Below are 18,283 nucleotides of genomic sequence, written 5' to 3'. Positions count from 1 at the left end.
AGGTCTCTATACTCACTTGGCTACTGCCCCGCGGCCCCCAGCCTTGCTGCCTCACAGCCTGGAACTGTTCCAAGGCTCTGCCGGGAAACTGCTTCCAGAAAGCTCCTTCTTGGTTTTTGTTGGGCTGAGGCTGATTCAGATTTGTTTTTCCAGTAGTGCAGCGCCAACTATGTTCTTCAGAAACCTCTCCAGTTTGGTTCCATTCCCTGCACTACCAAAGTTACGCGTCCCTCCGTCCTGAGTCTAATATCGTGATCGGCCTGGGACTGGACAGGACAAAACCCATTTGTGGGAATCCCTCCCGCCATCATCTTGAGTCAAAAGCCTCTAGAAACTAGAGATTGTTCAAATGCAACCCTAAATGTCTTCCAAATGGGCTGAGTAAGGAGCTACTATTAACATTTTTTTCCAGAAGTCTCCACCAAAACGGTACCAAAATCTATAGCATAAACTTAGGTTTAAAAAGAAAAAAAAAAAAAAAAAAAAGGGTGGAAGGAGAGCATTTTATTCTAAGGGAGGAACAATCCTAAGTGAGGTCAGAGTTGAAACAATTATTATACATAAATGAGCAATGGATGATAACCTACAGACACCCAGCCCTACGCTGAAACTCATCCTTACCTTTGACAGCGGGATGAGAAAGTCCAGTTTGTAGGAAAGGATCACCCTGGTGAGCAGCACCACGAACACCACGTACGCGGAGTTCTCGAAGTCTGTCAACTGAACCTGGACACGGGGCCCGAGACATTAGGGGCCCACCATGCAAACAGCTCCTCCCTGCGAGGCCCCTGAGGGTCATGTCTTTCCCAAGCATCTCCTAACCTCCCACCTGGGTCTGGAAGCCTCTGCCCACAATCTATTCTCAGAAGCAGTCCTCCCGAGCTGCTGCACTTGCGTGTAACACGCACACACGTGATCTGTGCTGCCTTCCAAGTAACCCGAGCTTCTGACAAGGGTGCGGGTGGGTGGCAGGTGGCTGGGAACGGGTGCGTCCAAGTCGGTTCCTGCCGACGGGCTGCGTACCTCCATGGGCCGGAATTCCACTCTCCATCCAATGTCGGAGTTTGGAGGAGGAGGTTTAAATCGCATTGTCTGCCAATTTGTGGACTGAATATTCTGTATTCAAAAAGCAGAGAATAAAACCAATTTTCCAGTAAGGTATTAAGATGATTTGATATTTAATACATGAAGCAGACTGTTTACTGTCCATACCACATACTCTTCAATTTACAAATACAAAAAGGTACAATTTAAAATTTTCGTGGAGCGTGACCTGCTAGGGAGACAAAACAGCAAGTGCTTAACGGAAGTCAGGAGACACGACAGCAGTCCTGAAAGAAGCGGTCGTGTTATTTTCCTGTGCCGCATATTTGCATTTTTCATCGCTATGAAAACAAGAGAAAATACTGAATGAAAAATGCAGAACCGGAGAGTAAGAATCATAAAATAAGGGTACTTGAACCAATTTAAAGTCTTTGCTGCACTGGGTCATGGAGGTCATAGAAGGCTTCTACTGTCATCAACTCCTTGCCCCTCCAGACAACGGCCTCCACCCTGGAGAGTGAAGTGAAACACCTTCAAAGCGGAGCAGATACCTCAAAATGGTCGGACTCGTTGGCATCGTCCAGGTGGATTTTCTCTTCAAACAGAGTCAGCGGGTCTCTAATGAAGAGATGAGCCACGTGCTGGGCCAGGAGATGATCGATGCCTGCAGAGAGAGGTCACACCACTCACATCAGAGCTGTTCTCCATGCCCAGAAAGACGGCAGGACAGCTCGGGAAGTCTGAAGAAAGGGCATCTAGAAGCTTAGGAAATGGCTGGGCTGTGCAGGATTCTCGTGTCTCCCAGGATTTTATCCTATGGAGTGTGTTCGCTCCTTACACAGCGCCCGTGGGGGCAGAGCTGTGGACCAAGGGACAGACCTCCAAAGTCAGCTCCTTTTGCTAAAAGTCAAGATCTCACAAGTATCTGGAACTTGAAACTTTAAGAACAAGCAGCCTCATGAGAAAAGTTAAGAGACTTCACACTAAAAATAGAAGCCAGGCCAGGAGTCAGCAAAGGAATTTAAAAGGGCTTTGAAGAACTAAAGGCTTACAATCAAATCTAGACAAAAGGAACAGAGGCTCACCTTCCTGCAACAGCTGTTCATAGATTTCTTTGTGTTTCGTCAGGTCGATGTCATTATATTTCTCACCGCACTCAGATAAGTAACTGTCTATTGAATCATATCGGGACTTACTGATCCTATAGTGGTTGTTCTTCAGCGGCTAAATTGAAAAAAATACAAATGAATGCCATATAAAATGATGTGGAAACAAACTAACGCCCCAAATAATTATATTAAAAGCCTATATACTATATATGTAATTATATAAAACTGTCCAACCTGAACACGAGATCCCGAAAAAAAGCTAGTTAATCCTGAAAAGTATTAGAAAAATTATATTAAAAAAAAATCTGGAGACAATTTAAGTAGTCTGTTTTCTGACATGACTTAAATATATATATATTTCTTTTTCTTTTTTTTAAAGTAGATCACCTTCATTCTCATTAAGATAGGAAAATGCCAATGTTGAAAGCAAAACTATAAAACTATAATGTAACACAAAGCTATTAAAATGATTTCTGCTTTAAAGTTTATTTCTACTTAGAAGGCATGTTCAACAATTTATGAACAATTACACAAAGAGCAGAGCATCAATAGGGCAGCCCAGTCGAGAACATCAGAATCACCTGTGAGGGCTCCTTTAGTAACATGTATGTCTATGTCCCAGTTCTGGACATACTTACTCACTGGGCTAGGGTGGGCCTGGGTACTTATTTTTAAAGATCTCTATAGGTGGTTCTGACGTACAGTCTTGGTTGGAGAGATGCAGTTCAACATGCAAACAAGAGGCACAAACCTACCTCATTAGGCAAACCTAACCCTCTGTAACAGGCCAAAGAACCTGACAACAGATGACACTTTCCGCAACAGAGAGCACCACAGACAAAGCACTCACGTAGCACCAAAAAGCTTTCTGGTAAAAACAGCCATCAGCACTGACTCTCAAAATATAGAAAACTTGTACTACTAATTTTAGAAGGTAAAAACAAGTACTGATTCCAACAAATGATGAAAATTAACTTGAACGCCCCCCCCCCCCGCCAACCAAATCACATTTCCTACATTCTCACCCCAAACACACATTGTGGAGCCAAAGACAGGTTGATAACCTGTCAGCTTCTTCCCATGTGTGACTAACCCACTCAGGATAAAAATTTAAGGGCGACTTCAAAACTGTAAGCAGTGACAATATCCCCATTTTACCTGCTGGACTTAAAAGACTATTAAGGAAAATCACTCCCACCTCCAGTCCTCTCTCCTCCCGAGTTCTATCATCTACAGATGCAGAAATCACGCCCCAGCGACAATCAATGTCTGACACATAGCCTCGGTAAAAAGGAGACGCAGCGCTCAAAGCCATCTAAAAACAAACAGAAGTCAGCACCTGCAAGTTCAAAGTGTCATTTACATGCTGAAAAAAGCTTCATGCAGTTACCTCTGGTCTGGAAGAATCAGTTTATGCAACCCCTACAGATTTCTACTACATCTACTGCACGCACCTGCCTTCTCATGGTGAAATACACCAGAAGTGACTCCAATCCTTGCCTCTGATTCTTTTAAATCATCTTCTCTATACCATGAGGACAGGCGGGATGGGAGGGGGAAAACGGCTACGCTCAAGCTCGACACTTCAACACAAAAATGTCTTACTGGCAACGGTAAACTCTACAGCTTAGACTCTTATCCATTAGCTCTAAGTCTGCATATTATTCATGTTAGTTCAGTTCTAAATGAAGTCTTAACCGGACTTAAATAGTACATGGTCAGCAAATTTTGCACGTGCAGTCTTTATTTTATACAAAGAAGTAGTTAAAATTAGGTGTGATTTCTACTTACGACAATTGGGCAGATAGTGGCCAACTGATCATAAAGGTATCTGGCCTCAGATATGCTGCAGGCTTGGAACGTTACCTGTTTAAGAATCCCAAGTTATTAAACAACAACACAAAATCAGTACCATCCTCCACAAGGAGCCAAGTCTGAGAAGGAAGGTGGTTGGTCATGGCATGTGATGGTCATTCCGTTGATGACAACATTGAACACAGGAGTTTTAAGAGCTGTCTCGGATGAATTTTGCTACAAAATGGCTTTAATCATGTTCACATCTACTATAAATAAGAACTAGATTAACAATGAAGTTCAGCCAGGCGTTTCCTCTTCCACTGACTTATTTCCTTCTACAGCTGCCCATCCACATCTGTGTGCTTGTATACATTTTGGTACAAAAGGGGGATCTGGAGATGCGAAGGACGGGTTTCAGAGTTCACTGGTGGCACAGTGGGGGATAGCTCGGAAGGGGGCAGGACTGGAGGAAGGAAGAGAGGGCAGTTAAAACACTGCAACTGTCCAGGAAAAAACTGAGGAAGTCTGGTGGGAAGAGGTACAGCAGGGCCAAAGCAGGCCTGGTGACCAGTGGGCACAGCGGAGTGAGGAGTGACCTGGGTTTTGGCCTGCGTGCTCCTCGGACAGATGGGAAGCAGTGGCGCCAAGACACAATGGGCTTATGTGGCCAAGGAAGAGCGGAACAGCCCTGTAAGCGGCTTGGTCTCCAGGGCTGGGGCCAGGAAGAAAAATCCGAGCTGGAGAAGTATTTGGGGGCCCAGATGATGTACTAAGAAGGGCAGATTGCCCAGGAAGCCCGCACAAGACGGGTAAGTAGGACTTAAGAGTTAGGCAGAGAAGGAGATCACGTAATTGATTAGTGCAAATCCTCTTAAAGCAATTACCCAAAAGAAACCAAAAAAAAAAAAAAAAAAGTGCTGCCCTCTGCAGGGCTGGGGCAGCGGAAGGGGCAGGGAACGCAAATTGTGGTTGTGTTGGCACATTTGTAATAACTGCAAACTGGGAACAGTTCTCATGTTCTGTTGTTATTTAATAATGACAGTTTGGATTTTGTGTTGGTGCAGTAAATAATTTAAGTGCTTAATAGTTGAACTAGCAGCTGAGTGAATGTTTACTATTCTAATCGCAACCTGTTAGTTCCAGTAGTTTTAGCCAGGTCTCAACTTTGCTTTTTTTGGTTTTGTTTTTTTTGGCTTTTGTTTAAATGGCAGAGGACTTCTGTTGGAGACTCAAGGGTCTAACCGCTGAATTCATGGCATTTCACGTCAGTGTGGTGACTGACTACAGAAAACGATGATTCAGACCATTTACTGTGTCCTACCATTACTTCCCTACCATTTCTATGTGAATTTCTATGTGAATTATTAAGTCAGTGCTATATTTTAATTAAGACATAATGATAGGTACCCAGCCATTACAAATTAATTCAACACACGGAGAAGAGCTGTGTCACAGGTGTAAAGGAGCAAGAATGTCAAAGGTGAAAACAGAAATTGAGAAGAACTGACAGGTCACTAATAACCCAAACCAGGGCAGTTTCTGCCAAGAGGTGGGAATGCAGAAATCAGCTCGTCTGTGGGTAAGAGTTAAATGAGAAGTGGGGGAGATGGCGAGCAGAGTATTTACAGGCTTCTCTGCTGTGACCCCACCCCTAAAGTGTAAGCCCTAGGAGGGCAGGGGTCTGTCTTGCGGTTCTCTATCCCCAGTGTGTAGGACAGGGTCTGACACCCACTTAGTCCTTAATATTTATTAAGTGAATAGAGTATCTTGAAGGAAAGAGAGTGCTAAAAAGGAGAACGTAGGAGCAAAGATAAGTTTTATTTTTATAAAATGGTGGGATACTTGAAAAGCTGACCCTATAGCCCAAACTTATATGGATTGAGATCAGGAATACCTAAATGTTCCCCCAAGTGTTTTGACTGCTGAATGCTTTTGAACATACATCTCTTAGTTTATTTAGGTCCTTTTTTGAGTTACTCTTAGCTATTTTAGAGTCTGTTATTTTTGTTTTTAAGAAGATCCTATGACAAGCATTTTTTCTTTTCAGGTTTTTGACTGGCTTCTCTTAGATGGCCTAGTATATACTAGACAATTCACAGGCAAATTCTGAAAAAGTCAACCCTAGAAAAATATGCTTAAGAAAACTGGCAATTGGAATTCAATAGCCGAGTTAGAACAGTGATACGACTTAGTTATTCTAAGTATATTTAATAACTAGCTTCTTTACCCCAGGGCTGATTGAGCCATTGAGACATCACTGTGGTAAAGGCTTTAGTGGGGGAAGAAAAAAAAGAGTTCTTAACACCTTAAAAAGATATGAATATATGAACGGTTTTGGATTCTGGTATCCTTTTAAAGTATCATATAAAGAAAACAAGCAATGTCACTAGGAAACTGCTGAGGGAAAAAAAAAGAGAAAGTATGAAAAATTGATGTTAGAAACCTAAATATCTAAAATTTGTCCAGAACCCAGTGTCGAAGCCATAGGATTTTCTTGGGGGGTGGGGGGAAGCCTATCACAATATGCATGAACTTATTAAATGATTCCTGCAAAGTCCCCCACCAAGAGTCAAGAATTTGAATATAGTTGAAGTACTTTTTGTTCTGTACAGTAAGATGCTCACTAACCTTAAAAAACAAACAAACAAAAACTTTGAAACCATTTTTTTTTGCCTTATTGTAATAAGTAGTTTCTAGTGTTCCACTTAAGAGATAAAGCAGAGATTTCTGTGGTGATTGATGGAATTTGTCTCATTTACCATATACTTACATTATCTGTGCTAAAGACTTTTAAGTGGAGTATTGAAAGTGGGGTGGCTGGACACACCACTGAGAAAAAGAAAACAACCTTAAACCCATGACAAAGCTTAAATTGGATGGAAAACTGTATCTACAAGCAATAAAAATGTAAGCTACCTACCATTAGGACATATTTATTTGTGTAAACACAGTGTTTCAAGGGAAAGACTATCCCTTTGGAATGGGGCAACTGTGCTGTCCATGGCAAAACACCCTGGTTTAATATTAAACCAAGAAAAAGAGGCAATCGGTCCTCCAAGAGCACTGATAGATTTTAAAGCTGTGCACCCTAAGTTCTAGAGCTTAATGGTTCTCTTTAGAAATATTTGGAATTAAGATAGGGAAGCAGATAAGGCAGTTAAAAGTCAACAGGTCTCTTTTTTATGAAGTGTGTCCATCTGGAAGGAAACTCATAGCCTAGGTTTGTTTGGAAGACACGCTTTATGCCACCTATATAAGTCAGGGAAAGCAGGGGAAATGGTATCCTTGGCCATGGTTATTTGAACACACTTAGCACGTAAAAATCTGACTCTGGCATTCAATTTTGATTATACATAGTTGTAAAATAAACACATCCAAGATACATGTGCAAGAAGGTGTGTGTCTGTGTGCAGCTGCCTGAAACGATGGGATGCTGGGTCCCCAGCCGTGTGGAGGGCAGGCAGACTGAGGGCTGGGGGTGGGCTGGGGGATGCTCATGTGGGGTCAGGCTTCACCCTGCTCCAATCAGCAAATAATCAGAACTGGATAAAATCTCCTTGGATAGTAACAAGAGGCCCTCTTTTTTTCTTTTGAAATTTTCAGTTTGAAACTTCTAATTTTGTGCCACTTTTACTTCTGTTCTAACATGATTTTAAACAAATTAAAGGTTAAAACCAATACTGTTGTTAATAAAAACAATTAAAGAATATTAGCTCAGAGACAGACCTAGAAGCAGCCTTAATATAAATCCTTCTTTCAGCTGTTGAGAAAACCGAGACCAGAAGAAGGAGAGTTACCCAAATACCTGAGAAATCACAGCTAAAGCCCAGACACAGGCTTGTGGGCAGCCCGATGGGTTCCTGCTCCCCGCTCCAGGTCCCCTGTGTGGTGGGACACCATCCCTGCCACAGGTGCCAGTAATCTGATTAGATCCAGGGGAAGTTTTAACCAAGTCATTGAGAGAAAGGCTATTCTACAATACCTCCTGTGAAACTTAGCCAGGGGCAAGGCAAACATGGGCTGCTAAATATTTATTCTTTTTATAACACTAGAGGGCCTTGCAGGAAAATAAAAATTTAAAGTCCAAATAATCCTTCCCTTGGATCACAAGCTCACTGGAGTGCATCCAGAATTCATTTTCAGAAATGATAAGATTTGAGCAATGTTTACAATCTCAAAGCTAGTCACTAGATGGCAGCAAAAATTAGGCACAGAGAGAACAGAGACAGCGACTGCGGAATATTTCACCTTTTAAGTTCATTAACAACTATGTCTTCGTAGTGAACTGTAGATTCCGTCCAGAGGCAACTTCCAGTGAATTTACTAAGATAACTTCATTGGTTTTCAGAAAGAAGTACTAGCTACTATTTCAACCTGATTAAAATGTGATTTTTAAAAAGGAAACATGCACATATAAAGAAAAGAAGTTAATAAATAGAAACGGATGAGGACAGCTTGCCTCTCTGGATATTTGAAATGATACCTGCAGACAGCAATTGCCCATCCCAAAGCCCATAGCATCCATGTAAATGTGGTCGGGCTTAGAAGCCTTTGCTGCCTCATCATCCTCAGGAAATGTTTCTATAAATGGAGATGGTGTATTCTTGTCCTTAAATACTGCAGTATTAATTGAAAAAAGAAAAAAAAAAGAAAGAAAGAAAAGAGCAGGAAATGGGTGAGAGTCAAGGATTAACAACAATGGGGGGGTCCCCTCCCACCCGCCACCTCTGTAGACTCACTTGGGACGTTGATGACAACCTTTTCTCCTCTTCTGTGCCGGATGTTCCTGGTGAGGGTACTAAAAAACAGACATCAAATGTCCTAAGTTGGTCACCTAAGAACCATCATGCAAAAGAAGAATTTGACAATTCGCAAGTACATGGAATGAAATCCTCCCTCAAACTAATCCTCTAAGACATCCCTACCGAAAATTCATGTGGACCGAGAGATTGAGGGGATTTCCTGAAAGAAGGCTTTGCATTAATACCACGTCCTCTGGTTCTTGTTTGAGAATGTCATTCTCTCTCCTGCCCAAGCCCTGATCCCCGGCTCCATGTGACTCACCAAACCAAGCTCAAGTGTCCAAGGTCTGCCGCGGTCTAGCCTCACCGTATGTTTCTAACATTTTCCATGCTAAGTCCAAAGACTTGAGCCAAACTGTGGTACTCATGTTCCCCGGGCATCTCTGGATCCCAGAACCTCATCCTCATCACTCCCTCCACCCATCCTGCAGCGTTAATACTATCCTCCAGCCTGCGATGTCTGATCCAGAAGCCCCTAGGCAAGCTGTGGCTGTGAGCACTGGACGCGCGGCCAGTCCTAATTAAAATGTGCTCTGAGGGTGAACACACAGCACATTTTGAAGACTTGGTACAGAAATAAAGTAAAACTTATTAATAATTAAAAAATACTGGTCACAAGTTGGATATATAGAGTTAAATAAAATACACTATAAGTCCACCTTTTTCACTTTTTTAAGGTGGCTACAAAATTACTACTAAAATTACACGTGTGGCTTGCATTATGGTTTTACTGGGCAGTGCTGCTGTCGACGGTGTTAATGCCACCTCTCTCAGGAGGCCTGCTTTTGACCCCCTCAGTCAGAAGCACCTTCCTCTCTCTGGTGTTATCATCTTTGGACACCTGTCATAATCTACCTTTTCTTGCAGCTGAATATCTCCACCTTCCCCTTGGCACACTATAAACACTTGATGTCGGAAACTATGTTTATATGTCTTTATCTTCCCCACGGACTCTGCACGTAGCAGGTGTGCAGACCTGTTACAGGAATGAACACTGAGAAGTCACAGGTCCCTAACTCTAGGTCAGGAGCCCGGGTTCAGGATGACAGGTGAGACTCAAAGGTCCAAAGCTGAGATCAGACTGGTGTGGGCCCTGAAGCAACTTGAAACCCTAGAATTAAAACTACAGACCAACAGACTTAGGAGTTAGTGGAACAGAAGGTAGAGCGTGCCTACTATATACACAGGTATTGTACACATTTTACCTTATTGTCAAGGTATATGGAGTGGGATGAGAAGACCACAGATACTGGCGGTAATTTTCAGAGGAGGAAAAGGTAAAAATGATGACAAGAAAGCTTCTCCAAACAGGAGTTAACAGGACTAGGATTGAAATGCATCTGTGGCTAAGTGAACAACGTTAGGATCACTTGGAAAACAGGCAGATCCAGCCTGGAAACAAGCAGCACCAACCGAGCAGCCTTGGGGGACCAAGAACAGGCGTAGCTGTGGGTCTGTGGGCTCCTCTGGTTAATTACCACAGGAGCTGGAGTTCAGGAACCGCTCAGTAATGACTCCGGGAGGGACACTGCACCCCCAGGGCAGGGATCCAGGGATCTGAGTCATCCACACACTTACCTGAAGCGCGGATGCTTGTTTATCGCTTCATCAGGAAAGAAGAGGGACTTGGAAGCTCCTCCTTCCACTGGGTTGGGCTTGAACTCGGGCAGTGTGAACCCAGGGCAGCCTAATCTACAAGAAATTGAAGAACTAAAGAGATAGAATCTGTCTTCAGGGATTAAAAACATGCATGTGTAACGTTGCCTTTTTCAGGGGTCCGGCACACAGGTGTTCTGCAAACACTGTGCCCTTGCAGCCACGCCTTTGCAGTCTGTCTTGCTCACCAAGCTCTTCTCTTGTGACTGCAGCCCTTTTGCCGATTTTATCAGAAGCCTCCGTCCACTCAGGGTCTGCAGAGTGCTTACTTACGTCCTGGCTGCCTTGGCTGTTTCCCCCACGCGGTTTCTGAGGCGTCTTCCTTTACCAGCTCTGACCCCTGCACACCACCACCTCCCCATCAGCTTGGCTCGACTTGGGACAGGCCTCCTGCTTCTTGCCTCTGCCAGGCACCTCATGATTCCGTCCAGATCAGGCAGGTTCTCTGCCGGTGCCCCTGTCCACCCCCAGGATCTCCCTCTGGAGGCTGAAACCCAACCCTATTATCTCACTTGACCTGAGGAAGAGCTTTAATTGCAACAGAGAAACAAAGCAGGGTGTAGATCGGCAGTGGGAAACTTCTGGCTTGGGAGCCAAGACTAGCCGGTGCCTTATTTTCAACCTCACCTTTTATAAAACTGGCCGCCCACGTTCGCCTTGTGAACAAAAACTGAACTTGCCGATCTTATCTGGAAAACAGCCCCAGCTATGATGGGGCTCCTCAGAGTTCCTGCAGCTCCGTACATTATTCACTGACAGCCTGCAGCCTTAGGAAAAGCCCCTGCAGAGAGTGACAAACTGAGATCTGGGGGTCTCTCTGCTGACCGGAATCAGGCTGGAGAAGCACGTGTGTACTTGGCAGGAAGCGGGCAGCCAGGACTCAGACCCACACCCCCAGCCCCACTTTTCCTCCAGGCCAGCACCGTCGCACGGAACCTCTGCAGGGATGGAAATGCTCACGAGCTGCACTGCCCAGGTGGGTACTGAGCAGGTGGAAGGAGGCGAATGAGACTGAGGAACTGAACTTCTCATTGTATACAAGTCGGATTGATTTAAATGTCAACAGTCACACGACCACTGTTTGGGTTGCTAGGCCACACTACAGTTGCACCTGTTTACGGAAAGAGAATCACCCTGTTTACACTGAAGAAACTGAGTCTTGCTCTCCCTCTTGATCCCATAAAACTTCCCTTATCATTTAACTGTGGATGTAAGGTGAGGCTTCTGCAAACAAATAATTATTATCTTTGTTTTGTTTACAAATCCAAAAATACCCTCTCATCATAAAAGATATGGTTAGGCTTTTTAAAAAAAATTAGATTTTTAGAATAAAACGTATTTCTAGCTCAACTCTCCTCCCTTCATAATAACTTAAGAGAAGGAAAAAGATACTTCTCTAAATGTCTGATGAGTTGCTTAAATAAGGTTTCAACTATTTATATGTGACCATGGAGATTTTAAAAAACAAAATTCCCTTTAAGTGTCCTAAGACCAGTGGTGTGACTGTGAATGCCTATGTTCATCGTGGACATTTACCAGGAAAGAAAAAGAAAGCATAAAAATAGTTCAGAGTGTTCCAGGCCACGGATACCAATCCCCAAAGTGCTTTTGAACTTTGGGGAGGTAAGCATACTTTGCCACAGTCTGACAGATATCTAGCAGAGATAACCAGATTTACGATTTGGTAGAACTGCATTCTTGCATACAGGTCCTATGTATAACTGTGTGATATTTACGTACCTCATACTAAGCTAAGGACAGAATTTCACTGTTCATATTTACCTTATATTTACTCTTATGAAACTTTAGCCATAACCAGATTTGATGACAAATCCTAAATCTTTTCAGCACAATCCAAACATGACCCAGTGACTCCCTTGTTCTTTGTTAATATGTATCAACAGACCCTGGGAGCGCTGATGCCATCCCCCCGTCGGGGGGCCCCCTGATCTGATCTGGGGGTAACGCACATCCTTCCTTGTGCACTGCTCCTTCCCCTCGGCCTGCGGAGTCTGTGGCCCTCGGGTCCTTCCACAGTCCCCCCGGCCACCACCACCACTGGCAGAGGCTGGCATATGACTCTGCCTGCAGTTCTAATGTTACAGATTCTACCAGACACAGTGTGATGAGGATGAACTGTCTGCAAAGCATGAGAGCTGTGGGGTCAAGTGCTGGGTTGTGATCTGCTCTCTTGATACCCGGATGCTCTGAAATGCCAGCCATGCACGTTGACACAGGGACTAACCTGGGAAACGAAGTGATTGTGCAGAGGGCCTGGTTTTCCCCCAGCAGAGATGTCGCTTCCTTGCGGCGCTTCCTCATGTTGTCCTCGACCGTGTTGAACTCAGACATGGTCCCTCCGTACGGCTGGCCAGGTGTCCCCTCGATCATGTAGCTCCCATACTCTGGTCTCCAAAGGGTAGGGTGGCTACAGAGGAGAAAAGGTTTCAGTCCATCTTATTCTTCTGCTGCAGTCTGCTCCATTTTTAGTTTTGAAAAAGTTGCTTCCAAAAATTTAGAAACGACTGGGTATACAAGAAGCCAAGAACTCTTTACAATTCCCAGTGGCTGTTAATCTTCCACAGCTTTTCAACTACATAAGGGTTACAAGTGCTGGGTCTAAAATATTTATAAGTAACTGAGACACACACAGGGCATGCGCTGTCCAAGGCAAGCAAGCCTGTCCACTCTGCGGGGAAGGACGTGGGGATTTAAGGCCTCCTTCAGTTTAAGACTGGGCTCCAAATGCAAACCCAGCCTCTCAAAATGTAGTGGGTAGAAAAATGAACTGGAGGTACATGCCCCCTTCACCTCTGTCTACTGAAATAAAGAAATATTTAAAAAATATCCTGCCAGCCAAGCAAAACCTATCTGCAAGTTTTCTCTGACACCATGGTCTGTGATCTTGGTAACTGCCAATTTTTTAAAAAAATATTTAAATAGTAAACAAACTTTATATTGAGTTTACTCTTCTAAGTGCTTACTAACGTATTTAGAATGTCTACACCCTAAGAGGTAGGTATTATTATCCCTGATTTACAGTTGAGGAGACTGAGGCACAGAGAAGTTAAGTACCCCACCTAAGGGTACCCAGCTATTAAGCAGAGGAAGCAGGATTTGAACCCAGGCAACTGGGAACCAGAGCCAGAGCCCTAAACTGATGTGCTCTCCTGTCTCCTGTATGTGGGAGGAGAGATGATATTCCAGTGGTTCTAACAGTTTCAGAAACTCTCAAAGAAGCCTTCAGTACATCAGCTTACTTTGGGTTTGTCCTTTCCCCCTTTTCTTGCAGAGTTTCAAGAAGTTCCTCTCCAGACAGTACCAGTTGGGCTTTTCTATTTTCATGATCAAAAGATACCAACATGTATTCCACCTATTGAAAATAAAGGAGAGAAAGATGAACATTCCTCCAGACTCGTGCTTGATGCGACCTTTAGGAAAAGTAGGGAAACGTGAAGGTTGGAAAGGATGACAGTGTCCTGAGGAGTCACATCTGCTTACACAACGGTGCTTACTGAGTGAGGTTTGCATAATGCAAAAACCTGGAGAGAATGGCCAACAGTGGCCTTGTGGGAGGACAAGGGCTCTTACGTGATTCCGTCTTCCCTCGTTCTACTTAACACCTTATAGAAAGGTCAGGATGCTCATTCTGACAAATTGTCCTTCGAGAAAGAAGTATTTCAAAGCCAGGATTCTGTAAATCGCAGCTGCACGTAGTAGTCGCATTTTACAACGTATTTCCTCGGTGGGCTTACTGTAAGTTTATGAAAGGGGTTACCTGAGCGTTCTAATCAAGGTAGATTATCCTTCCTCACTGGTAGGTTATTTAATCATCCCACTATGAGCCTCACTAATGGACAGTTAAATCAAAATCAAATACACCAATGCAGAGGTATTAGTTTAGGAGTTTCGGCAATTTTGTTTTGGTTTTTCAGGAATAATTTAAGACCACTTCCCCACTCTGAACTCATACACAATTTACAATGCAAGGTGCACTAGTGCATTCATAACAATACCTGGTGGAATTCTGATAAAAAATCAAGAGTGAAATACCAAAGTAAGACTTTTCTGGGCAGAGTACAAACAGAACCTGCATTTGTTTTCCCTGAAATCGCACGCTGTTAAGTCATGACAGTTGCTGTTAATAATGAAGATTGTGACTCACTATTCACGGTTAATATAGACACACATCATCCACAGGTAGGTGCAAAGACTGGAGCTGGATCAGTCAGGCAAACCCTTGAGAGCACCCTTCGCACAAGACCCCAAGACACGGATGGCAAACTTGTGGCACGTGGCAGACCAATCCCCAGAAAGTACGTTGTTTGGCTTATTATAAAAAAGAAAGGCAACAATACATCCACTATCTACCTTATCTACCTGACATTTCACATGTAAATCCAGATCCCAGCCTTAAAAACAAACCAAAACGCAGGAGCCCAGCAGGAGGCCTGGGTCCAGAGGGGCTGGGGCTGGGCAGCCCCCCTTTGAGGGGGGCTCTGGTCTGCAGACCCACCGTCCCAGGTGGAAGGCATCTGAGTCAGTTCTCCCTATCACAGAAATAGTACCATTCAAGAGACTGGTTTGCCCTTCAGATAAGAAATATAAAAGGGGGAAAAAATGTGAGTAACCATAGGGAAATAGCCTGGCAGGTTAGATGACAACAAAAATAAACTTTTGATGAATTTTTATTAGTTGTTGTTATGGATTGAATGTTAGTGCCCCCCACACCATTCTTATGTTGAAGCCCTTAACCCCCAATGTGATGGTATTTAGAAGTGAGGCCTTGGTGGGGCAGGTAATTAGATCAGGAGAGTGGGGCCCTTGTGACGCGATTTGTGCCCTTATAAGAAGAGACGAGAAAGCTGATTTCTCGCCACTGTGTGAGAACACAGCGAGAAGGCAGCCCTTTGTAAGCCAGGAAGAGGGACCTCACTTGGAAACCAAATCTACCAGCACCTCTGACCATGGACTTTCCAACCTCCAGAACTGTGAGAAGTAAATGTTTGTTGTTTAAGCCACCCAGTCTGTGGTATTTGTTACAGCAGCCTGAACAAACAAGAGAGTTTGTCTTACTGATGAGTTCAAGTCATCAGCGCTGAGGTGAAAACAGCACTTAATTTGGTAATAATCTAGTTCCATAAGACTCAGAAGCAGCTACAGGCAGTTCCCTATTTAGGGAGATTGTACTCTGACAAAGCTCCTCTGTCAATTTCTGTGTACATTAGAAAAAAGGAATTTTCAAATTCCTTTGAAACAATGTTATACAAAGGTCTCTGGGCCACTTCTCTGAAGTATTTAACCTATCATGCGTCTGACCTCTGGAGACAGGGAACCCATCACTGCGTCCCTGTGGGACAGTGAGGTCCTACATTGCTTCCCAGGCACTGGGATGAAGACTCTGGCCTCCTTGCACCCTGGAGAAGGGGTTGCAACCAGGTGGTCAGGCCGAGGAGGGGGAAGGTGCGGGGTAACTCAGCCCAGGAGGACTGGGCTGCAGGGCGGGGTCCGCAGCCACCCTAAAGGAATTCACAATTCAGGATTCAGGGCCAGCTCCTCCATTCCACCGGCCCAAGCAGTAAGCAGTCTTGACTTCGGCTGGAACCACCCATTGCATCTAAGAGACCTGGTTTTCTCCTTACACCGACTCCTGAACAAGCCTGCAGCCATCTTGTGATAAGGCTCTAACTAGCTGATGACCCATCAGTGCTGAAACACAGCGTCCTGCTGCCTCCACACCCTTTGTCCTTTCACCCAAAGTCCTGTGGTCGGCAGGTGCTGGGAGCACTGCACAGAGCCAGGTGGATGTGGCTCCTGCTGTCAAGCTCACAGGTGGCTGAAATGACAGCCAGCAACTCAAGGGAGCTAAATGGTCTGGGGCACGTGTAACAGGAGGGACTGGTCCCGCCTGGGGTATCAGAAGGTTTCCTGGGGGGAGGGGGGTGGCCAGGCAAAGGAGAGGGTCGTCATAAATACAGCCCCCACTCCTGACCCCTGAGCTTCCCCTGACCACCACCCTGACTGCAGCGTAATCACCTGGTTGGCTGCCCAGAGATGCAGATAAACTAAACTGGGCCCACCCCTGGAGACCATGTCACAGTAGTCCCACCTCTAGACTGTAAACTGTTTTAAAGCTAGTGACTGTGCCTTCTGCCCAGAAGATGGTTTCCTCACACAGCCAAATACTAATGACCAGGATTTTTGAGCACTTTCAACCATCCAGTTGGATGGCCCCCATTTCCGTATCTAGCAAGACACTCAAGCCTGGAGCACCCAAAGGGGTCCTAGAACCAACGGTGATGCTACTTGGTTTCAAAATCACTTGTAGTGATTTAGGGAAGACCTGTGTGGCAAGACCAGAAGAGCAGCTGTGCCTGAAACAGTGGGTGAACTTGAGGTGACCACCACAGGTCCAGGAACCCTTTGTATATGGTGACATTTTAGACTATAACTGTTGAAATGTTATTTTAAACTGCTCTATTTTCCCCAAAAGGAAACGTTTTCGTAGTTTACTCTAAAGTTACATCAGGGAACTATACTCAATATTTTGTGATAACCCATAAGGGAAAAGAATCTGAAAAAGAATATATATATGTGTATACATATATATGTATGTATATATATATGTATGTATAACTGAATCACTTTGTTGTACACCTGAAACACAACATTGTAAATCAACTATACTTCAAAAAAAAAAAAAAAGAAACACACAGGCCAAAAATAAAGTTACATCAAATTCTTATAATATCTGCTATATTCTGACTTTTTCCCCACTATGAAATGCCATTTCATACCACAGAATAACACAGGGTGCACGTCAGGGAAGTTTACACAAAATAAACGTGGCCTTGCCCTGGCCTGGTCTTCCTCCAGTGTCCTAGACCAGGACTTCAGCTAACAGAGCAGGAGGTTCTTTAATCTCAATTTTAACACTGCGTAAAATGATGAATTTCCTATACGATTACATAAAGTAACTTCCTTGAATCATTACCAAAACAAATTCTTCACATGCCAAGATTAGTAATATGAAGCCTCAGTGAAAAATTTTAAGATTCAGTAGAGAGCAGAGAAAATTGTGATGAATCTCATAAAGGGGACAATGACACCTTTCGATAAAGGAAAGGAAAAAAAAACACCCTCTCCTTTATGGTAGACACTAGGCACGTGTGACCTTTTTAGATTTAAAATTAAAGTAGGGTTTCCCTGGTGTTGCAGTGGTTAAGAATCTGCCTGCCAATGCAGGGGACACGGGTTGGAGCCCTGGTCCAGGAAGATCCCACATGCCGTGGAGCAACTAAGCCCGTGTGCCACAACTACTGAGCTTGCACTCCAGAGCCCGTGAGCCACAATTACTGAGCCCATGTGCCACATCTACTGAACCCACGCACCTAGAGCCCGTACTCCGCAACAAGAGAAGCCACCCAATGAGAAGCCTGTGCACCGCCATGAAGAGTAGCCCCCGGCTCGCTGCAACTAGAGAAAACAGCAACGAAGACCCAATGCAGCCAAAAATAAAATAAATAAATTTGTAAAAAATAAAATTAAATTAAAGTAAAATAAAAATTTCAGTTCCCAAGTCCCTAACGATATCGCAAACAATTCAATTACTGCAGGAAGTTGTACTGGACAGCACTGGACTTAAACCCGAGAGAAATCACCTCTTGGAATTATATCTGGACACACTTACTGATGCATTACTGCTGGTGCAAAGGAAAGCCCCGCATGCCGATCTGCTCTTTCATGTCCTACAAATGGTGTGAGACATTTACTTTCTGGGCCTCTGAATTGACACTGGCTGATTTTTTTTAACCATGCCACTACACTTCAGGCGTGTGTCAGTTTTCATTTTCTGATGGTTACAAAGACCAGGCT

General features: G+C 44.1%; 1 protein-coding gene across 2 annotated transcripts in view; it reads right to left on the bottom strand.

Annotated features, from left to right (window-relative positions):
* Nucleotides 1–18,283, bottom strand: part of GCLC (glutamate-cysteine ligase catalytic subunit) — a 38,691-nt gene that overhangs the window by 6,763 nt on the left and 13,645 nt on the right. Inside the window, exons 2-12 of one of the 2 annotated variants that reach the window (XM_082847838.1) lie at nucleotides 13,669–13,781; nucleotides 12,654–12,836; nucleotides 10,331–10,444; nucleotides 8,690–8,748; nucleotides 8,434–8,567; nucleotides 3,945–4,019; nucleotides 3,352–3,468; nucleotides 2,130–2,268; nucleotides 1,596–1,708; nucleotides 1,024–1,116; nucleotides 622–726 (exon numbers count right to left, since the gene is read on the bottom strand). In XM_082847838.1, coding sequence (XP_082703964.1) covers nucleotides 622–726; nucleotides 1,024–1,116; nucleotides 1,596–1,708; nucleotides 2,130–2,268; nucleotides 3,352–3,468; nucleotides 3,945–4,019; nucleotides 8,434–8,567; nucleotides 8,690–8,748; nucleotides 10,331–10,444; nucleotides 12,654–12,836; nucleotides 13,669–13,781 — 1,245 coding nt within the window. The remainder of the gene's footprint in view (nucleotides 1–621; nucleotides 727–1,023; nucleotides 1,117–1,595; nucleotides 1,709–2,129; nucleotides 2,269–3,351; nucleotides 3,469–3,944; nucleotides 4,020–8,433; nucleotides 8,568–8,689; nucleotides 8,749–10,330; nucleotides 10,445–12,653; nucleotides 12,837–13,668; nucleotides 13,782–18,283) is intronic. The other variant, XM_082847839.1, reaches the window with a different exon arrangement.

This window comes from Leucopleurus acutus, assembly GCF_964270905.1.
Source record: "Leucopleurus acutus genome assembly, chromosome: 10".
Lineage (NCBI taxonomy): Eukaryota > Metazoa > Chordata > Mammalia > Artiodactyla > Delphinidae > Leucopleurus > Leucopleurus acutus.
The sequence above is the reverse complement of the archived record's forward strand: the minus strand, read 5'-3'. Positions and strand labels throughout refer to the sequence as shown.